Genomic DNA, 20,696 nt, shown 5'->3' on the forward strand with positions numbered 1-20,696 from the left:
GATTGTTGTAAAACAGATGTCTTAAATCTAGTTTCACCACCTTGCTTGACCAGTTGAAGCCTACTCAACTCAAAGTCCAGCAGCGATGTTTCTGAAAATTCTGAGGTCTTCGACCGGTCGAAGGTTACGCAGATGGTGCATGGATTCTGCGCTGACTGCTTAAATTTGAGGTGGTTTCAAAGAGGTGCGTAAGTAGAGTTTCCTAAACTATAAATAGGGGTCCCTAGGGCCTTTCTAAGTAATTCGAAGGCTTTCTAAAGGGGTTTTAAGGGTTCCTAAAAGAGTTTTAGGGTTTCTAAAAGGTATACCAAGGGTGAGATTCGAAGTTGTTCAAATTGAGTAAGTCTTTTCTCTTTGTAATTTCTATTTTCATAGTGGAATTCTGTCGCTTTGTGCTGTGGTCTTTTCCTGAAAGAGTTTTTCACGTTAAATCTTTATGTTCTCTTGTGTGTGCTTAGTTCCATTGAATTGTTATCTTAAATCCAAATCTATGTGATTCCGTAGCACAAATCCCAACACACCAACCGTTCGGTTACATAATCTAATCAGGGCCTATTTGAAACAAGGCCAATGGTGTCTGGAGCCTGGACAGTTTCCTTTCGAGTTACTTGCACACGTGTACAATTTTTTTAACACGTGCGTATTAACACAGTGAAAGTTACGGGAGTGGGAAGATTCAAGAGGATTGCTGAACCATCCATCATGTGGGCCCATCCGTTGATTGCCCATGCGTCTCAAAAGCAACTTGAGCCGTGTATTTTGAAATTTGAATGAAAGCTACACCTTTTGGTTTGGGTCCTGCGAATAGATCGGGCACTTATTCCATAATCAGCTATTGGGCCCCACTGCAGAGACCACGCCCTCACGTTTCCTTGATTGAACAAAAAGACCACCTTTCGGTGGGACGCGGATTGCGCCCTGCCCGAGTCTCGGTCATGGCAGGGGCTCTGTGCGGGCCACTGTGATGTATGTGTTTTATCCACACCGTTCATCCCTTTTGATAGATAATTTTACTTTATGATCCCAGAAATAAGGTAGATCCAATTCTCAAGTGGACCACATAGTGGGGATTGAATGACCACCGTTAAAAACTACATGGGAGCCGCAGAACTTTTAATCAAGCTGATATTTGTATTTTCCCTTCATCCAGGTATATCTGACCTTATGAACAGGTTGGATGGCAAATGAAAATCACGGTAGCCCTAGGAAGGTTTCAACGGTGGGGGTCATCATCACCACTGCTTCCTCTGGTGTGGTCCACTTGAGCCTTGGATCTTCCTACTTTTTGGGATCATGACCTAAAATGATCTGTCAAAATGGATGGACGGTGTGGATAACACACATACATCATGATGGACCCCACAAACCCCGTAGGGGTAGGATGCAATGTGCGCCCCTTTCAGTGAGGTCTGAAAAAGATGGTTAACAAGGGACAGAACAATGGCTCAACTTCAACAGAAAAAGAAAAAAGAAAAAAAGAAAAAGAAAAAAGTCCCAAACTACGTGGCGTGACCATCCAATCTTGGAATTATTTGGTCCAGATCACTGAACAATGAGCCTCACTTGTATAATTCCTTTTAAATCTTTGAAGTTTGAAAGACTAGTAGCAACACAAGGACCGGAGTAGCCTAGTTCGGCTGCAGGACTGTCGGTGGGTCGGATTTAGTCCAACCAAAATATCGAAATTTGAAAAGGGATGCCAAAACTAAGCAGAGAAGGAGATCACATCACACACTGAAAATGAAATCAGTTACAAATGAGGGGTTAATGAGAAATATAAGGGTGGCAATGGGATCCTTACTCTTGCTCGGGTGATAGACTCTCAGGAGTTTCAACACCCGGTCAAGGGTTCGAGTATCCATAGGTGGTGAATTCCCACTATGGGATGAGTGTGTGGGGATGTGTGTGCCTTCGTACAAAAAAAGGTGGCAATGGGGTGGGGCTGGGGCTGACCCAGGGTCCACCCTAGTCGCCTGAGCTCGGCCCTGGCCTGGCTTGTCCCTAAGCCTAAGAAGGCCTTATCCTTGCAAGGTGATTTGGGCTAGGGCCGTCCCATTTAGGAAAAGAGTTAAATGATCAAAGGTTTGAGATAGTATGAGTAAATGGTTGAAAATGAATTCATCTCATCTCAGTTAACATTAATTTTGCATTATGTTGGGCCTACCTTCAATGTGGACTATCCACCTTTTAAGGCCCAGCTTGGATGTGGACTATCCATCATGTGGGGCCCACCTTTAATGCGGCCTGTCCATCATGCAGAGTCCAACTTCAAAGTGGGTCCTCCATCAAATGGGGCCCACCTTAGATGTGGGTTATTCATCATTACGGGGCCGACCTTCGATGTGAACTATCCTCATGTGAGGCCCACCTTAATATGGGTCATCTATCATGTGGGGCCCACCTTTAATATCCAGCGCCCATCACATGGAGCCCACCTTCGATGTGGACCATTCATCATCGGCACCTTTGTTGTGAAACATCAAATATGTAGGTCCCACCTTGGTAAGGGGCCACCATCGAAATAAATTGTCCACCATGTGAGGCCTACCTTCAATGTCCACCGCCCATCATGTTGAGCCCACCTTTGATGTGGGCCGTCCATCATGCGGCACCCCCATTGGATATGGGCCATCCATCATGTGGAGCCCACCTTCAATGTTTATTGTCCATCATGGGCCATATTCAATATCCACTACCCCTCATGCGGAGCCCAATAAAAAGTTGAAAAGCAAGAAAACAAAGTTAAGAGGATGAAGAAACTTTCATCACATAAGTAGTAACTTTTACAGTGGTGCTTACCAAATTAAAGTAGGGAGCGGGAGAGGGAGAGGGACTAATTAACTTGCATGAGTTTAAAAAGTTACTTATTAGTTAGTATCCAAAGGGACCCTTAAGATCACTCTATCAATGACATTCCATGAAGTGGTCCATACTCAATGCAAAAGAAGGGCCCACCAAATAACAGAAAATTGCCGGGCCTTGCACCACCTTTCCAATTTTCGTTTAGCACACAGGATGATTGAAATCTGTTTTTCAACATTCAGTTGAATGCAACAGCAAAAATTCCATTCATTCATAATCAGGGAATAACCCTCAAATACAACAAAGACTGTTTCAGGTCCAACCTCACCAAATTGCAACTAGGCTTTTTGTTTACAAGGTCACTGGTCACAACACCACCACAATTAACCTGCACACTGGGTGGAAGTAATATTTTCCCCAAAAAATAAAATCAGTGTTTTAACACCCAGACTGAACTGGAATGGCCTCTTTGAACCGGAACCATCCATGAAAACATGACGGATCAACAGGAAACCCAGCTCAAACAAAGGTCGACAGTTTTTTTTCTTTCTTTCTTTCTTTCTTTTTTTTTGTTTTTTGTTTTTTTTTTTTTTTTAAATTTTTAAATTTTTTATTTTTTTATAAAGGAAGTTCAAACCCCAAAACTTTTACTTGGAAAAGAAACAACCTAACCACTATTCCAAATCCATATTTTTTGCTAATTCTTTTTATTTTAATTAATTTAAACTAACTAGATTCCCAGGCCAAAATGGGTTGAATTGACTCAGGATGAGTTTCAAGTTAAGTCACTGAGTTTGAGTCAATTTGACCAGATTTTGAGCCGTCACACTCGCTGTACCTCAACATCAAGAGCCTCGTGCTTCTCCAACAGACCATTTGCTTCTTTACGAACCATAATTGTCAATTTTATACTCATAACATATCAAATATTTTTATAAGTATCAAGTTGAGTCGAGTCCTCGAGTCTTCGAGTTGATCTGACCCAGCTGGATATCAAATCATGTCAAGTTTTCGGATTTTCGAGCTATCATTAATCATTCAAAATTTAAAAATCACCGTCAAATTAAGAAAGGAACTCTTCAAGAAATTGTCAATAAGAAACATGATCATTTTTACATTCAATGTGCACAAGTATCCTAAAAGTTCTCTTAAATCCATACCTGGAGGTAATACATAAGCTTAAATACATATTAAAAAAAAAGAAATACATATATCATGTCTGCATCCACAAGATTTCAATAAACAGAAGCATTAACCAGCTACTCGATCTTCCACAACTAATACCGCAGATAAATAGAAACACTTGATTAAATAAAGAAAGTTGCTGTAATGCTTGCATCATGAATATCTTAAAGAAAATCAACCTCATTTCAAAATATTCATGACAATACAAGTGCCCAAGCTTCTACAACAGCAAAACAGTAATACATACCCTGTTGAAGTGATATGTCTGATGCTCCACCCATTCGGAATGATAGAGGTATTTCCATTCAGAGACATGTTTCAGAGATCCCGGGCATGCTCCAAAAGAAGAGATGAATGGTAAGAGCTGAAAAGTCGCAAGGAGGAAGAGAAGGCTACCAGAACCATTCATGCTTTGCGTCTACTGCTTTCACATTTGTTGATACAAGAGGCATAGTTCCATAGAGGGAAATGAAGTCATTGAGGCATTTGTCTCTCCTCTTGCTATGGCCCTTCAAGCTGCTGATGCCAGAGGCTCCAATCTCATATATCTTTCCTGTGTAGAACAAGTGCAGTTTGACACCGGTCAAAAGCATGTATCATTTATGAGAATTTAAAAAACTCAAAGATACCACAACAACTTTGACTTGCAAGTCAACATATATAGCTTTAAATAAAAAAAAAGGTACAAGCAATGAAATGGATCTCTGAGTCCATGGCTAAGGAGATTATAACTAAGGGTTGTTTATTTATTGATGGCAGTGCTTAGCTCGGGTGAGATTTTGAGTGGTTTTGTTCGTGTTGTAGGATGCTCCAGGTGTACTCACGCTTCTTCACTTTTTGCACAGTTGTGATGGTGTTTCTTTTTAATAAAACCTTGACATATTCATAATTTGTATTTTTATTTTTTATTATTTATTATTATTATTATTTTTTAAGGTACAAGTAATGACTATGACTAGGCCAATCTGAAACCCTGCATTACATGAGCATGGTAACATGCCAGCAGCAATTTCAGTATTGTAGGGTTAAGTTTTAGAAGCCATAGCTTACTTGAGGCTATGTTTGGACATTCTACCTATTGCAACAGGTGGTGTTTGGATGTGCCACTCATTTCAAAATGTTGCAATAAGTGTCGCTAGCGACATTTAGCCATGTTGGGTAGGAAACCATCAAACCATAAATCGCCTAAAAATATTGTTGCATTTGTTTCCTGTGACAACTGTTATCTTTAAATCTTTGGTCAGACCATAATAAATTTCAGATAATATAATATTGGGGGCAAAATCTAGCAACATTCCGCATGGTGCCCAAATGTGCCCTCAGCTGGTCCTAAATTAAATAATAGGTCCTGTGTGCATCTGTTTGCCATCACATCAATGAAGATTTTGGTGATCTCATAAGCTGATTACAATAATGTTTCAGAAAATTGCTTTTGCAAAACTATGCAATCATGAAACAGCCTCGTTGCATGAAATTTTCTAGAACTGATTCATTATAGCCACAGTTTCTGATCATAGCAGCCCCATTCTAACAATTTTCTAATAGTGGAACTGAACCATTTTGGCCATTAGATGGCCAGATGAAACAATTCATTTTAAGGCTCTCATTTTCCATGTGTATCTCTTTTCAGTTTTAACCGATCGAATGTCTTTGTTCAAAGCTTCTCCTTTTGACTTGTGGGTTCACAATGCATAAACTAGTTCAAAATTTCTGGATGATTCTTTATTTCTCTTATCTATGTATCTTCTGTTATATAAGGTGATAATTTAATCAATTAGACGAGTAACAATTAATATTATAATATAATTTTGTATGAATTTGGCTATATATGTTTATTTGGTAGTGTATTTTATGACATGTTCATGTACTATATTTGATATTGGAAAAAATGTAAACGTTTTCACCAAAATTGTTATGCAACAAGTTGTGTGGGCCCCAGCATTGTGTTCATGAAATCCACTCCGACCATCATTCACGTTCTCTCATGTTGCCCATGGGTACAAAAATTATGCCAATCCATGACTCAGGTGGGCCACACCATAGGGAACACTTGAGAGGCATGCCCTCCCCTTCCCAATTGTTCCTCTGCTCATGTGGCCAACCTGACTCATGGATTGGCATGATTTTTAGGCCCATGGTCACATGAGGGATGCCGTGCATGATGGTCGTAGTGGATGCCATGAACACAACATGGTAGGGGCCACATAACTCATTTGAACTATATAATTATAGGAAAGTGTTTGCACTAGATCATGACCATTTGATATTACATATGACTAGGGTGTATGGCACATGCGATGCACATGGAGAAAAAGGAAGAGAGAGATTGCGTGAAGGGAAAGTCAGAAAAATGGTTGGCACTTCACCTAGGTAGCTAGTGGGATTTATTTCACTAAAGTGGGGTAAACAACTTAATGCGCATAAAATCTGCACCGTCCTTCAGGTAAACCACACGTTGTTTGGCCTTGATTTGAAAATTAAGGCTGATTCAACTCTCAGGTGGGCCACCCTATAAACTTATACCTAAAACCTCTAAATTTATGTGGTATGGCCCAACTAAGTCTTGGAATACTGTGATTTTTGGGTAATTCTTTCAACATGATGAGGCACATCAGATGAATGGATTGGATGACACATAAACGCACCATGATAGGCCCTGCACAAAACTAATGGCAGGCATTCCTTCCCAACTGTTTCCTATGGTAGGGCTGCCTGAGTTTTGGATGATCTTGATTTTGGGGATCAAAGATTAGAATGGGGCAGCATACCCACGTGGCTTTCTGTTTGCAGAAGTAACCAAGCGCCGTTGGGGAAAGTCAGCTTTCGTGAGAGCGAAATTCAGCGTGCCAGGTTTTTGGCTCTCTCCTTTTTTTTTTTTGTGTGTGTGGGGGTTGGGAATATAAACCACTGAATGCCTTTGCAAGCGAAATCTTAACCACACATTGCACTGCATGCACATTTTTGAATTCCCAAAATCCCATAACTTTATTTAAAATGGCTTCTCATGTCCCTTAGACATTGGAAACTAACTGCAAGGGCAAAGGTTCCCCTCACTATTTGTATTATAATATAGATATATAATAACATAATGCAGCATGTAGGAGACACTATTTGGCAGAATACATAAGCCTAATGGAGCAGTAGCAAGAGCATTGTGGTTATCCAGTGGCAGTATCCTGGATCTGATTCCTACTCTGTTACCATCTCCTTTCTCAAAAATGATTACAATGTTCCTTCCCCTTCTCAAAACCTTCTATTAGAAATTCATAGGGTGGGAACTTTCAATTTTCCTTTTCACCCTCTTCATAAGCTATCATACAAATCTCTCCCTGATCCTTGTGTGCCTGTCTGCTTCTTTTGCCACCGCTTATTGCATGATCCTAGTCATTGTGGCATTCTCACCTTGGCTCCTGCTCATAAAAGGCTTCCGACTAGTTGAAAAGGAATCTCAAATAAATAAATAAATAAAATCCCACTTTCGTTACTGCAAATAACAGATGCACTTTTTTTTTTAGCATAATCACTTTTAGATACAAAGGCTTTACCTATCACCAATTCTCATGCTGCATCCATCTCCCTGGACTTTATTAAATGGTGCACTTAAAAGAACTATGTTTTTCAGTCCATTCATGGGGGATGAATAAATCATTACACCATCATCTTCATCTAACTGCTCATGGTATTATCATCCCCATTGAAGCTCATATGCCCAATATGGTGGCTAAGTAGAAAAAATCATGTAAATTTTCGAAATTGATGTTCTTAACCTTTCTTGCATGGAAGTTACTTTCTTTTCCAGTAGTCATCCAGCTGATGGACCACATTGTAGCCCATGTTCTTCCAAATAAGTCGCTCAACACCAAGTTCTTTCCAGTGCACACATCATTTTTCTTCTTCTTCTTTTTTAAACTTTTTGAAAGATGACACTTTCATTAAAACACCAGAAAGCTAAACAAGAAACAGCCATGAAACATTACCCATTTCCATAGAATCTCAAGTGTTATTATACAATGCTCAACCCAAAACTGTCAATAGTAAGCTCAAGTTTTCACTATGTATGAGTGGGACCCATGGTTCAAGGATCCAATCCATTGATATGAAGGGCCCCACTTTGGATGCCAATTTGTGCATGTAGAGCCTATAGTTCTAGGATCCAGAGAGTTGATCTAAAGTAACCACAACGGATCAATTATCATAATCATCATCATCTCTGTCTTATCCTAACTAATTGGGGCCTGCTAAATGAATCCTTCCCCTCCATTCCACTCTATCAAGGGCCATGACTTCAATTGGACCATAGGCCATCAAGCCTTTTCTCACTACCTCTACCCATATCCTCTTGGGCCTCACCACCTCCACCCACAATGGATCAATGACAACCAAAAATTCTCCAAGATAAATGATTTTAAACATTCAATCAGATGTCAACAAATAAAAAGCTGTGGCAAAAATAGACATAAATGATCTGAGACGAGAGGAAAAAATAAGATGGGTAGAATAATCCAATCTTGATATTTTGGGGCACACTCCATCCATGGTGGTCAGTAACACCAAAACATGATCCCCACTTGTACAAAGAAGATGCATCAGGACTCGAGTGTTTAGAGTCCCACCTAGGGGAGGGAGGGTGGCATTTTTGGGCTTGGTCCTATTCCTAAGAGGAATAGGATCTATAGAAAGCACCTATCGTCATACTCTAAAAGTGTAGCATTTGCAGCACATTAAAATTTGAATCTTCACCTATCATCATACTCTAAAAGTGTAGCATTTGCAGCACATTAAAATTTGAATCTTTCCAACAATTTTTTTTAAAAATTAATTTATTTAAATGTTTGAATCATTACACTTTTTCTTTTCAAAAATTTGTGAAAAGTCTTTTATTTAAAGGAGGGGGACATTATACATAGAAACAGGCCAGCAAGATTACCATCCTCCACAGCCCCCAACAAATATACTTAGGGGCCGTTGGTATTGGGACCATATGGATAACTGAGACATTTCAATAGCCAGGTATTGCAATACTTGAGTTTCGTAATTGCAAGGAATTGTATTCACCGTTTCTGGATACACAACCTAGAGGAGGTGATTGTCATTCCCAGAACTTGTAATACCTGTGTTTGGTACAAGTTATTAGTTAGAAATCATAGATGGAATTGATCATACTACAGACAGTCCAATCAATGATTTAGACCATCCATTACATGGGTCCCACCCTTGACTGCCCATCCCTCTTAAAAATTCTCCTTTGTTAGACGATCCTCAATTGGTAAGAAATGGATAGTCCATATTGATAATACGACAAACAACATGATCATTGATCTAGACCATCCATTATTCATTCCGTTCACCTTTTATTTTCCGTCATTAATTTAAAAAATTCACTTTTGTTGGATGATCCTATTTCCCAACCATCAATTCAATGGTTAGAGAAATCAATGGTTTATATGATCATGCAACAAACCTGTCCGATCCATTGTAACCTAAATAAGAAAACCCCCTACATTTTCCATTCTGAATCGTATGATCCAAAATAATGGGTCATTTGTAACTATTTTTAGTGAACTGAAATTAGGGTTCTATACTCTTGTTGTCAATTAAGTTGTAACCCAAATGTATATCTACAATGTACAGATTTATACTTCTATTTATTCAGTAGCATCCATATAATACTATGCATGTCGGTATAATAATAACATTCATCATGTCATACATAAACTGCAATATGAATTCAAATATAGAAGTATATTGCATACAGTTAGTGTATGTCTTGGAGCAACCCACATGATCCTACCCCTAGCGTACCATGTATTGAATGAAGTAGCATACCGCGTGTACCACATACCATAACGACCCACAATCCAGGTAATTTTGGTTTGATCATTGATCTAGACCATTAATCATGCAACCCACCCTTGATTGCCACACTTCTATCGGATGATCCTAACCATCCATTCAATGATTAAAATGGACAGTCCATATTAATCATGTTGAAAATGTACGATCCTTGATCTAGACCATCCATCATAAGAGTCTCACCCTTGATTATACATCCCTCTATAAAAAATCACTTTGGGGGTAATTATCCTAATCTTTCAATCAATGCCTAAGGAAGTGGAAGGTCCATATTGGTCATCATACTAAAACTGGTCCAGTCACCATCCCCCGAACTTCCCTTCCCTCTCAAAAAGTCACTTTGGTTGGATGATCCTAATTCCTAACTGTCAAATTAGTCGTCCAAATTGATCAGACTATGAGCGGTCTGATCATTGATCTAGACCATCCATCATGTGGGTCCCACCTTTGATTGCCCATCCCTCTCAAAAAATCACTTTGATCAAGTGATAATAGCTGTCCAATCAATGGCAAGGAATTCGACAGTCTATAGGAAATCGACAGTCTATATTGACCATGCTAAAACAGTGCTATCATTGATTTGGAGCCTCCATCATGTCGGTCAACCTTTGAATACTCATCCCTCTCAAAAGATCGCCTTGGTCGGATGATCCTAGCAATCACGTGAAACACGTTAGATTGCCATCCTTCTCAAGACAGGTTAATCACTAGTGGAAATGTGAAATACTTAGTTTTTTCTTGGGCATTGTGATTCCCTAATTTTGAGGTATTGAGATGCCAATCGAGTATGAATATCCAGGTATTCCAATGTCTAGCAGCCCCAAACATAAAATCACACCCCAAGTGGTGAAATGGGATTTCCCATAATCCCAATGCTCCCAATCCAAACAGCCCCTTGGACTCATTTCACTTTAGACATGTCCCTTTTATCAGCAAAAGGAATTATTTAATAAAGGAAATGTAAATAAAGTAGCATATCCATCAAGCTAGTGGATAAGATGGAGTAATAAAAAGCTGAATACTTCAGATTCCCTCCACAAGAGAATTGACCAACCCATTTGCTCCCATGAATGCAAACAATGGATGCTTCTGGTCTAGATGCTGATAACTTTACCTTATTTACATAAAAGCCTACCTCCGAAGTTCTGAGCACCTCCTAGATGCCCAAGAAAAAGCTATCTTTGTTTCAGTTTGTCGTTGTGCAACCATTTACACCAAATGGACATTTAAGCCCATACCACAGTTCCATCGTAGGAATAATTCTTCGAAGGGCTATACAAAAGCACTTACCTTTGACCCAGATTGGAGGAGCACCAGTAGCATTAGCAACAAGCAGAGACATTGCAATGTCTTCACAGTTTCTGCAAGAAAACAAAAAGAAATCCATATATGAACAGGAAATGAAAGCACATACACCGACATCTTGAGTTATGAGTGGACCTTTCTCTGGTTACATAATCCTGAATGGATGAAGGCATCTTGTAAGTGTACAAGTCCAGGTATTTCCGATGGAAAAATGATGCTTTTGAGAGAACCATACTGTAAGTACCCATCCACCAGACTGACCACCAACCTCCATATTTGTAGTATGTGACGCCATCCTTCTGCAGTAAACAAAGAAACTATGTCAAGGACTCAAGATAAAATATATCCATGCAAGGAAACAACCAAAGGAGTTCTGGACCATTTAAGTTACAGATCCATATCCCTCATTTAATTGTTTGAAATAATGGCAAGGATGAAAGAAGTCTTAAAGTATTCATCCTAAAGACAATCACTGAAACCTGCTCATACACATGTATCCCAATGAAAATTACCATTTAACAACCAAATGGCAATTTGAGTCTTGTGAACCATCGCAAGCGCACAACTCCATGTTTAACATGATTCCCATGAGAATCCTTACATCAATAACTGAAAAGGATTAATATATATTCATAACATATTAAATCGCGCAGCACCAGCAGAATCACCAGGAGCCAATGAAAGAGCACAACAGCCTAGTAAAGCTTTTTCTCTTTCTTTCTTTTTTCTATCTTTGCGTTTTCTTTTATTTTTTATTTTTTATTTTTTGAATGATACGACTTAGTAAAGTTACACAGCAGCTGCACAAAATTTCAATGTCACACAATAGCAAATGATGACATAAAAGTTAGTTCCCCTGTACTTTCATTATTATTGAAACCAGGAAACAGGCACAGAACAGATAAAATGACAAGTCAACCAAGCTTCTAAACATTCATACAGAATGAAAGGGCTATTGTTCTCAGCTGGTACAGAACATTTCTTTACAAACTATATACAACATAGCCACAATCATCATACACCAGGATGGTAATGGTACTCAATCATATGGATTACTTGGCAGACTCAATAAAGGGTGGAGTGGCATGTAATGTTATTTTGTATTTTAAGAAATTGCCATGTTAGTTGCCCAATGTTGGCAAGAAAAATCAAGAAAGCAACAAACTTATATTTTCTTTAGTTTAGGTAACTAATAAGATATATTCATTATATATCACCACAAATATATTTTGCCTGCTAACTTCTGCAAAAATATATTATGTTCTAAAATCAATTATGATTTTTCTGACATTATTGAATGTAATATACCTATAGAACTGTTTAGAGGTTTAGGTTTCAGGGGTCCCCAAGTTTGCTGTTTCATGTGCATGCCATGCCCAAAAACACACACACCTTCCATGATACATGGCAGATGCTCATGACGTAACCATATGATAGCTGAAGCCCAAATAACAAGATATAGGATGTCCAGAAAGGAACCTTCCCATTGGTTGAAATCATGATCAAATCTCTAGAGGCAAGGAACTAGCATTCAATGTATATCGGATAATATTACAATATCGCAAGTGGGCAATATATTCAATCCCTTGTATCAAGGGAAATATCACATGTATCCCACAACATATCATGATATCATCGATATCCTGATATATTGGCACCCTCATCCTTAGATATTTACATTATATCAGTCAACACATGATATTTTGGCACTTCCCTATTATATATTTGCATTGTATCAAACAGTGACATATGAGGGATATTCGAAAAAAAAAAAAAATTCCACAAAAAAAAGGTCAATTTTTTGGTGGAAATTGTTTGTAGGTGTGTTTTGACAACTCAAAAGTTGCTTCACATTAAAACATGATTTGGTGGAGAAATCGCGACCCAAGAGCATATCGGGCCAGAACCCAATCAGTGAGAAAATTCTCGTTTTAGTTATTTAAAGTATATATATTTTTTTAATAATAGGTTAGGAAGAAAACAAGTGCAAATCCATATCTATGCATGAGTTTTATGCATTAACATGGATTTGAAGCAAGATTTCAATTTTGAAGGGGAAAAGGGAAGAAGTTGGAGAAATTAGAATTATTCTATTTTCACCTTTTAAAATTGTGTTTCAGTGTGGAAAATATAAATGCTGATGAGTGTAGGCCAATCTGTAGATTGGCCATACTCTTTATTTGAAAAAAATTAATTAAAATACATTTAAAAATATATTTAAGTAGAGAAGTGCAGTGGATAAATTAGCGCATTAAAAATACATTTATTAATTAAATATATTTAACAATTGAAAATTTTTAGAGCAGTTCTTATTAATTAGTTATAATAAATACATAATGGGGAGACCATTACATATTCATGTTGTTAAAAAAAAATAATTATTTGAAGCTGCAAAGTATTTGATGTAATAAATATGTGATGAGGAGGATTGTTATACCCACCCTCATATAGATAGGGATGGCAACTTCGACCTGCCTCATAAGCCATTTTTTTGTTGTATTATTTGTATTGTATGAAGTTTCAATGATATGAATTTTGAATGATGGTAACTTCGAGTTGCCTCATAACTCCATGTGTATTTATGGTTCCCTTTTTTTTTTCTTTGTATTGTTTGTATTTGATTATTGTATTGTATTTTTTATTTTTTTTTATGACGACAGGGTGTCCCCGCCCCTTTTTAAGGCAAGACTATTCCCTGCGGATGTAGGCAATCACCCGCAAACCACGTACATCGGGTAAAGCACGGGGAGTTTATTACTGTATTGTATGAAATTGGAATGATATGAACTCATTTTTAGATATAATTGCATCGTATATTTTGTATTTTATTACTTTATTGTATGAAATCTGAATGACATGAACTCATTTTAAATATAATTGCATCATTGATGGCCGACAATGCTTCTTTTTTTTTTTTTTTTTTTGAAAGAAAACAATGGAAAACTATTATGGATGGATAGTTTTTGTGATGTTTTAGTTCGAAGTGTGTAATCATGTGTCTTTTAACACCTTCTGAAGTTTCATTGAAAATTTCCATCATTTTCCTAAAGTTTCCCCAATGCCCTCAAACTGCAATGCATTACACGGTGCGCTGTATTTCCTGATGTTTCCAGAGATGTTTTCATATCCAAGGGTGTTGTACATGGTGCAATACCAATACATGAAACATTGCAAGGACAAGCAGAAAAGGCGGGAAGGATTTGACTTCCAAAATATCGGCCTTTGCCAGGTTTCCCACAGGCCTCACTAATTCGTCCACATATATGCATAACCAGGAAAGAGGCTTTTTTTTTTTTCCTGGCAAGATAAGTTCTATTGGAACAGAATGAGACTAAAGGCCATTACACTGCTAGCATTAAAAGAAATCTCTGACCAAAAGAGAGTAAGATCCCGAAGCCTCTAACCAAAAGCAAACAAGATGTTTGACTCTAGAAATGATGGACAGCAATGAAGCACTTACACTATTAAAAGTATGTTTATTCCTGAGTTTCCAAATAGCCCAAAGAATGTCTACAAAACAAAGTTTCCAGATAATTCTGTGTTTTCGACCAGACGGGTGCAACCTCCATGCCGCTATCAGCTGCTTGATAGATTGCAGCATTGCCCATTTTGAACTGATCTAAGCACCAACTCCAAATGGTGGCCCCAAAAGAGCCGTAAATGAAGAGGTAGGTGGCTGCAGTCTTCTACATCCTAAAGGCACATGGCAGCGTCCATTAACTAAAATCATGTTTCTTCTTCGAAGACGATCAAGGATCAAAATACAGTCCCAACCTGCTAAGCATGCAAATGTGATGGCTCTAGGAGCACCTTTCAATTTCCCTAACCATCCAGTAGGGGCAGGAAAGAGTTGCATCAATGGCAGGACTATGCTTCTTAAGCCCACGCTTTTGAATCTTGCGGTGTATTTCATGTCTCTTTCTGAAGTGCCAGTGGAGGTCGCAATTATAGAGGTTGCAGCGCTTTTTAATCTCCTTTTAGTGACACCTCAAAGAAGTCAAATGCACCTTCTGCCCTCCAAAAGTTTAAAACACAAAAGGCTGCTTACCTACAGTCAATACCAACTTGCATACACAATTTTGCAAAATATTCAGAATGCTAGCAGATATCTTCCACAAACAGCATGCACATAATTGTCAGTCAGTAGTTTGAAAACAATCAGAATGTGTATGTGGAGACTAGGTAACTGTTAATGCATAGACCCTTTGAACAGTTCTTTTGAACTTATTCCCACTTTATTTTTATTTGTACATTGGAGTCAAATGAAAATGTGAATTTATTTCACAAACGGGCATGCAGATGAATAATATTTTAGCATTGCACTTATACAATAAACGGTAAAATAAACAAATAATGCAGTTTTGGGTTATTTGAAAATCAAGCTGCATTACAATGAAACAACATGTGAACAAAATAATCTGCATTTTTCTTGACAAATTCTACCTAATTGCTTTCCACAAAATAAATAAATAAATTCAACTAACCTCTTCATCCAACCAGTGCATACGCGGAACAAATCCCACCATTGTGTCTGGAGCACTTTGCCATACAGTGAATGCAAAGTCCAAAGTCGAGCAAGGAATGATAACATCATCATCGACCGAAAAAATTGCATCTGTTCTAAGGTCCTTAATTGGCTTAAATCTGTTATTCAAATTATCCTCCTCATGCAGGTCAAACCTGAAGTTAGGTTTGTGAGCACTAGACTTCGACAGTACAATCTTCTTAAGATAGGCTTTCAGACTGTCTGATGGTGGATCGGTTTCACTCCACACCACACGTATTGCATCGGTCCCACCACATGAGGCATAATGAGCCACAGCTTGCTTGAGAAGAGAGTTGCGCTTCCAAGTGTTAATCAGCACCGTGTAGCCTCCCCTACAAGGGGGGGAAAAGGAAAGAAAAGGAAGCATCAGAAGCTATCATTCTATAAATTCTGCAAGCATATTTGACTAATTAAGAATGGCATTCTTAAGACTAAGCAGGAAGACTGCAGCAGGCAAATTATTACCCCCACATCACCTAAGCAAGAACCAGAGTTGCTTTCTGGTTCTCTGTGAACCAGACAAATTGCTTATTTTCTGGAGAACAACAAACAGTTCAATGTAATAGCATGACACAGTACTGGGGGCATAAAAAGAAAAGGAAAGCTAGGTTGATGCCAGCAGCAGGGATGATCATTATAGAACATTTAAACCCAGGCATTGTTCCTGATTTAAGACCGAACAATGTAATGATTACATGTGATGGGGATTGTCCCCTATTACCATGGGATACCATGGGACAAGCCTAACTCCATGATATGTTTGTGTCACGGTGGAATTCACTCTTTGGTTTGTTCTCCATTGAATAGATATACCCACCATCATTTGGAACCATTGAGAATAACATATATATATGTTATATCCACACCATTCATCTGTTTTGCAACCTCATTTTATGACATGGGCCTAAAAATGAGGCAGATCCAGAGCTTACGTGAACCACAACACAGAAAGCAGTGGGAACAATGATGCCCACCGTTGAAATCTTCCTAGGGTCCACCGTGATGTTTATTTGCCATCCAATCTATTGATAAGGTCAAAAAAGACTTGGATGAAGGGAAAACACAAATATCAGCTTGACCCAAAACTTATGTGGCCCCAAAGAAGTTTTCAATGGCAGGCGTTCAATCCCCACTGCTTTCTGTTGTGGGGTCCACTTGAGCTTTGGATCTACCTAATTTTTGAGCCCGTGCTCTAAAATGATCTTGAAAAATGGGTGGACGGTGTGGATATAGCCCACACATCATGGTGGGACCCACACAACTTGCTAACATCAACAAGGCTTTTCAAAATTTTCAAACCAGCAGGCGGGAAGCAAAAAGCTACAGTGCCCTGGACCAAATGCAATTCCATATAATCTAATTCCACGCTCTCCCATTCTTCCCAAACATTGGGCGGAATTGGAATGGAACCAAATGCAATTCTGTCCCACCCAATCCCATCTAATACCATGCGCCAAACGCCCCCAAAAGTACCTTCCCAATACCACAAGACCTAAGGGCCTGTTTGGAACAGGATATTAGGTGGTATGGAATTGCATTTGATAGGCAAATTCCATCCGGCATTTGGAAACGACCAGAAGGATTGGATTAATAAAGGTATTATATAATCCAGTCCTGTTAGGAGATATCACAGGATTTCTGGGCCCCACGTGTGTTTTATCCACACTGTCCATTCATATGTGCCCTTTACATGTGAGAATTGAGTTGCATATACATACAAGTGACTGCCATCAGTTGTATAATATGATCCATTGATTAGAATTCCATGGTCCATCAAACACTGGTTTCACTAATATAGTATTTTCTCAAAAGAAGAATTTGATCCCAAACGTGGAATTGGAATGTTAATGCAATTCCATACCATTTAATCCTGTGTTCCAAATAGGCCCTACGGCTCTACCTTGTCATATGCCAATGCTACAATCTTCATTAAACAACCCCCTACAATAAGCTCACCATCTTTCCCTAATCTCATCATCTTTCACCAAGACCCTCTGATCATCACTTACTCTTTATGTTTCCAATGTGATTCTGTGGAACAAACATGATGGGGGTTGTGCGCCGGAAGCGAGGATGCGGCGGGAGGATATGAGAATTGTTTTTATGGAGTCATCACTAGCCAAATTCTTGGAATCTATGGTAGGCCAGATACCATAAAACCACTATAACCAAGGGATTAAGATGTGTGGTTTTGAGTTAAATAACTCCACGTGGTCTACGTCCGCAGATTTTAAGTAAGGGCCTCGGTTACGAGGAAGGAATGTCTGAGGCATTGTTCCCATACAAACATACATTCTTTACTTTCCGGGATTTGGGATCGTTATTTGCAAATAAGTAAATGAAATAAAGCAAATCTACAATAGAGGGTACATGGAAAGGGGAATGTAGCAATGCAATAAGCAAAATAACAATGTAAAGGAAAACAATAAATAAGCCATTTGGGTTAACCAAGGGCTTGGAGATGTGACAGAGAAGAACTAACTTTAACACTTCTCCAAGGGAGAAGATGATCGCAGCTCCTAGATCGTTGACTCTACTCCACAAGATTTTCAATCTCAAGACGACAGGTCATGCTTGGAGATGTAAGCAAGGAAGGAATAATGGTAGCACTTCTCAATTAGAGAAGATGATTGGAGCTTTTTGATCTCAGAACCTATGGAAGGGTAATCTCAGAGAGAAGGGATCACTTCACTATTAATCTCTAGGACGTCCTCCAAGTCTTCTAAGCTTAGTGTTGTAGTGCTGTGTGTTGGAAATGCGAGCATGGGTATTTATAATTGGAGGTGATGGCATTTTGCTTATTTTAGAGTAGGTGAGGGGTAAAATGGCATGTGGCTTGTTTTCATTCGCTCTTAGAAGCTTTTAGACACATAGCACTTTCTCATTAGGTGTGGTTGGCTTGGTAATTTTGGTGATGTTTAAGGGTAAAATTGTAAAGTGATTTTCTTTAAGGATTTCGGTAATAAGGATTGAAATGGCTTGGGGTGTGATCTTCGACCAAATCCTAACATCTAGTGATTGGACATTGATTGGAAGGACACCTGGCAGTATTCTGGAGGAGATAAGGTGCCCGGGGAAATTGGATTTCCATAACCACCAGATGGCCAATCTGGCCTTATTTCAGGGTTTGGATGGCTTGGATCAGGCTCTGGGTCGGTTTGGATTGGGTTGGGGATGTTCTGGTCTGGACTTATCTAGACTCGAACAGGGTGCACGTTCCGGGTTTGCATGTGAGAAGCGATCCTTTTGATCGGGTAAGATTGATTATTCTGTTACCGGGTGAGGTGTCTACAGGTTCACCTCTAAACTCTCTGTACACTTATCTAAATTACGTCTAAGCAACAAAACTCCAAATCTATCATTTGTGGAATTAGATTACATGACATTTGCTCCTCAATATCAATCAATTAGACATCAATGACTTAAATGACTGGTTTCTACTCTGATCAACCTATATAACAATCCAGCCAGGAAAAAAAGCACAAGAAAAATTAAAAAATCAACAAAAAAAAAAAAAAAAGAAGAAGAAGAAAAAAGAAAAGAGAAGAAGTAAAATTGTGGGTTTGCAACACACAAGCAATTCTTGTACCACAAGCACCACCAGTCATTAGAAATAGCTACCAAATATCAAAACTTTAAACAATAAATAAGCAGCCGATTGCCGACGAATCCAGTTTCATGATCCGGTATCCACAGGACAAGATACAAATAAATGGTGAGAATTTATACCTGGAAGGAGAAGAAATGGATGAAGAGGCGTGGAGGTCCCATCCCATCAACGAGCTGGCCCGGCTGGCGATGAGAAGGACGGCGAAGGCCACGCAAGCAGCTAGAAGGAACCTCAATTTGGTGGCACCGAGGAGTTTCCGGGCCCGCCACAGAAGCGGGGAGCGGCTATTGTAGACGCCTCTCGTCGCCGCCTTCTCCTTGGCCGGCGAGTACAGATCGCAGCTGCTACTACCGACCGCTATGGAAATGCCGTCTCTCATTCCTATGGCAGCCATGGCCCACCTCCATCAATGGGCGGCCAAGATCTGGTCTTGGGAGGGTACGATCACCCCAATTCCATGCTCGGCCGCGACTGGATCGGATTCAATGCGAGTGCGGATGTTGGGCGTTTGTGTAGGAAAAGGAAACCCTAGCTATCGATCCTCTGCTGAGAGAGAGAGCGAGAGAGAGAGAATCTTTCGGCCGCTGCTGAGACTGGTAGTTGCTCTTCTGCCGTTGTTCTTATGGTTGGTGGTCCGCTGCAACTGCTGAACAATTATTGTATCCTCGACCCTCACCCTGTACTCGAGTTTCCGTGTCGGACAAGTGGGGCCCACGGTGCGTACCGTTGGTGTGATGAGGGAGCAGATTACGTGCGGCCCCGGACCCACACAACACGGTACGGACCTGACCGTGTAGCCAATTTGATTTATTTATTTTATATCCATGCCATCCATCCGTTTTTTGAGATCATTTTAGGTATGATTTTAAAACTAAAACAGACCCAAATCTCGTGTGGTTCACATCATAAGAAAAACAAGTGATTGAACGTTCACCATTAAAAAATTCTTAGGGTCCACTATAATGTTTATTTTTCATCTAACCTGTTGATAAGGTCATAAAGACATGGATAAAGGGAAAAAAACAAATATCTGTTTGATCCATAACTTTTATAGCCCACAAGATTTTCTAATGGTTAATTACCTCTGCTTCCTAAGGTGTGTTCCTTTGGAGATTTCGATCTAATTAATTTTTTACTTCCACGACTAAAATAATCTTTGAAAACAGATAGACGGCGTGGATACACAATAAAAACATCAAGGAGGGCCCATGGTCAAGGCCGCACCGTGATGGGTGAGACCCGGGCCGTACGTATCTGCTCCCGCGTGATGCGACGGTAGACATGGACCGGAATCGCATCCAACACATGTATTAACGAAGTTGCGTAAAAAGCCCAAACCGTGTGGGCCCCATAATGCTCTAAATTTAAATCCATTCGGTACATCATGTGAAAAAA

General features: G+C 39.3%; 1 protein-coding gene and 1 long non-coding RNA gene across 2 annotated transcripts; both read right to left on the reverse strand.

The window, feature by feature from the left end:
• Window positions 1-3,865: 3,865 nt before the first annotated feature.
• On the reverse strand, window positions 3,866-19,888 carry LOC131233964 (glycosylinositol phosphorylceramide mannosyl transferase 1-like). The gene is made up of 5 exons (XM_058230871.1): window positions 19,421-19,888; window positions 15,630-16,023; window positions 11,281-11,444; window positions 11,131-11,201; window positions 3,866-4,540 (listed from the first exon to the last, which is right to left on the reverse strand). Exons 1-5 carry the CDS (start codon window positions 19,693-19,695, stop codon window positions 4,380-4,382), a joined length of 1,065 nt encoding a protein of 354 aa, XP_058086854.1. The 5' UTR covers window positions 19,696-19,888; the 3' UTR covers window positions 3,866-4,379.
• On the reverse strand, window positions 6,881-7,600 carry LOC131233965 (uncharacterized). Its single transcript, XR_009165432.1, has 2 exons — window positions 7,533-7,600; window positions 6,881-7,397 (listed from the first exon to the last, which is right to left on the reverse strand). It is a non-coding gene; the product is annotated as an uncharacterized LOC131233965 (long non-coding RNA).
• Window positions 19,889-20,696: the final 808 nt, after the last annotated feature.

This window comes from Magnolia sinica, chromosome 18 (genome assembly GCF_029962835.1).
Source record: "Magnolia sinica isolate HGM2019 chromosome 18, MsV1, whole genome shotgun sequence".
NCBI classification, from domain to species: Eukaryota; Viridiplantae; Streptophyta; class Magnoliopsida; order Magnoliales; family Magnoliaceae; genus Magnolia; species Magnolia sinica.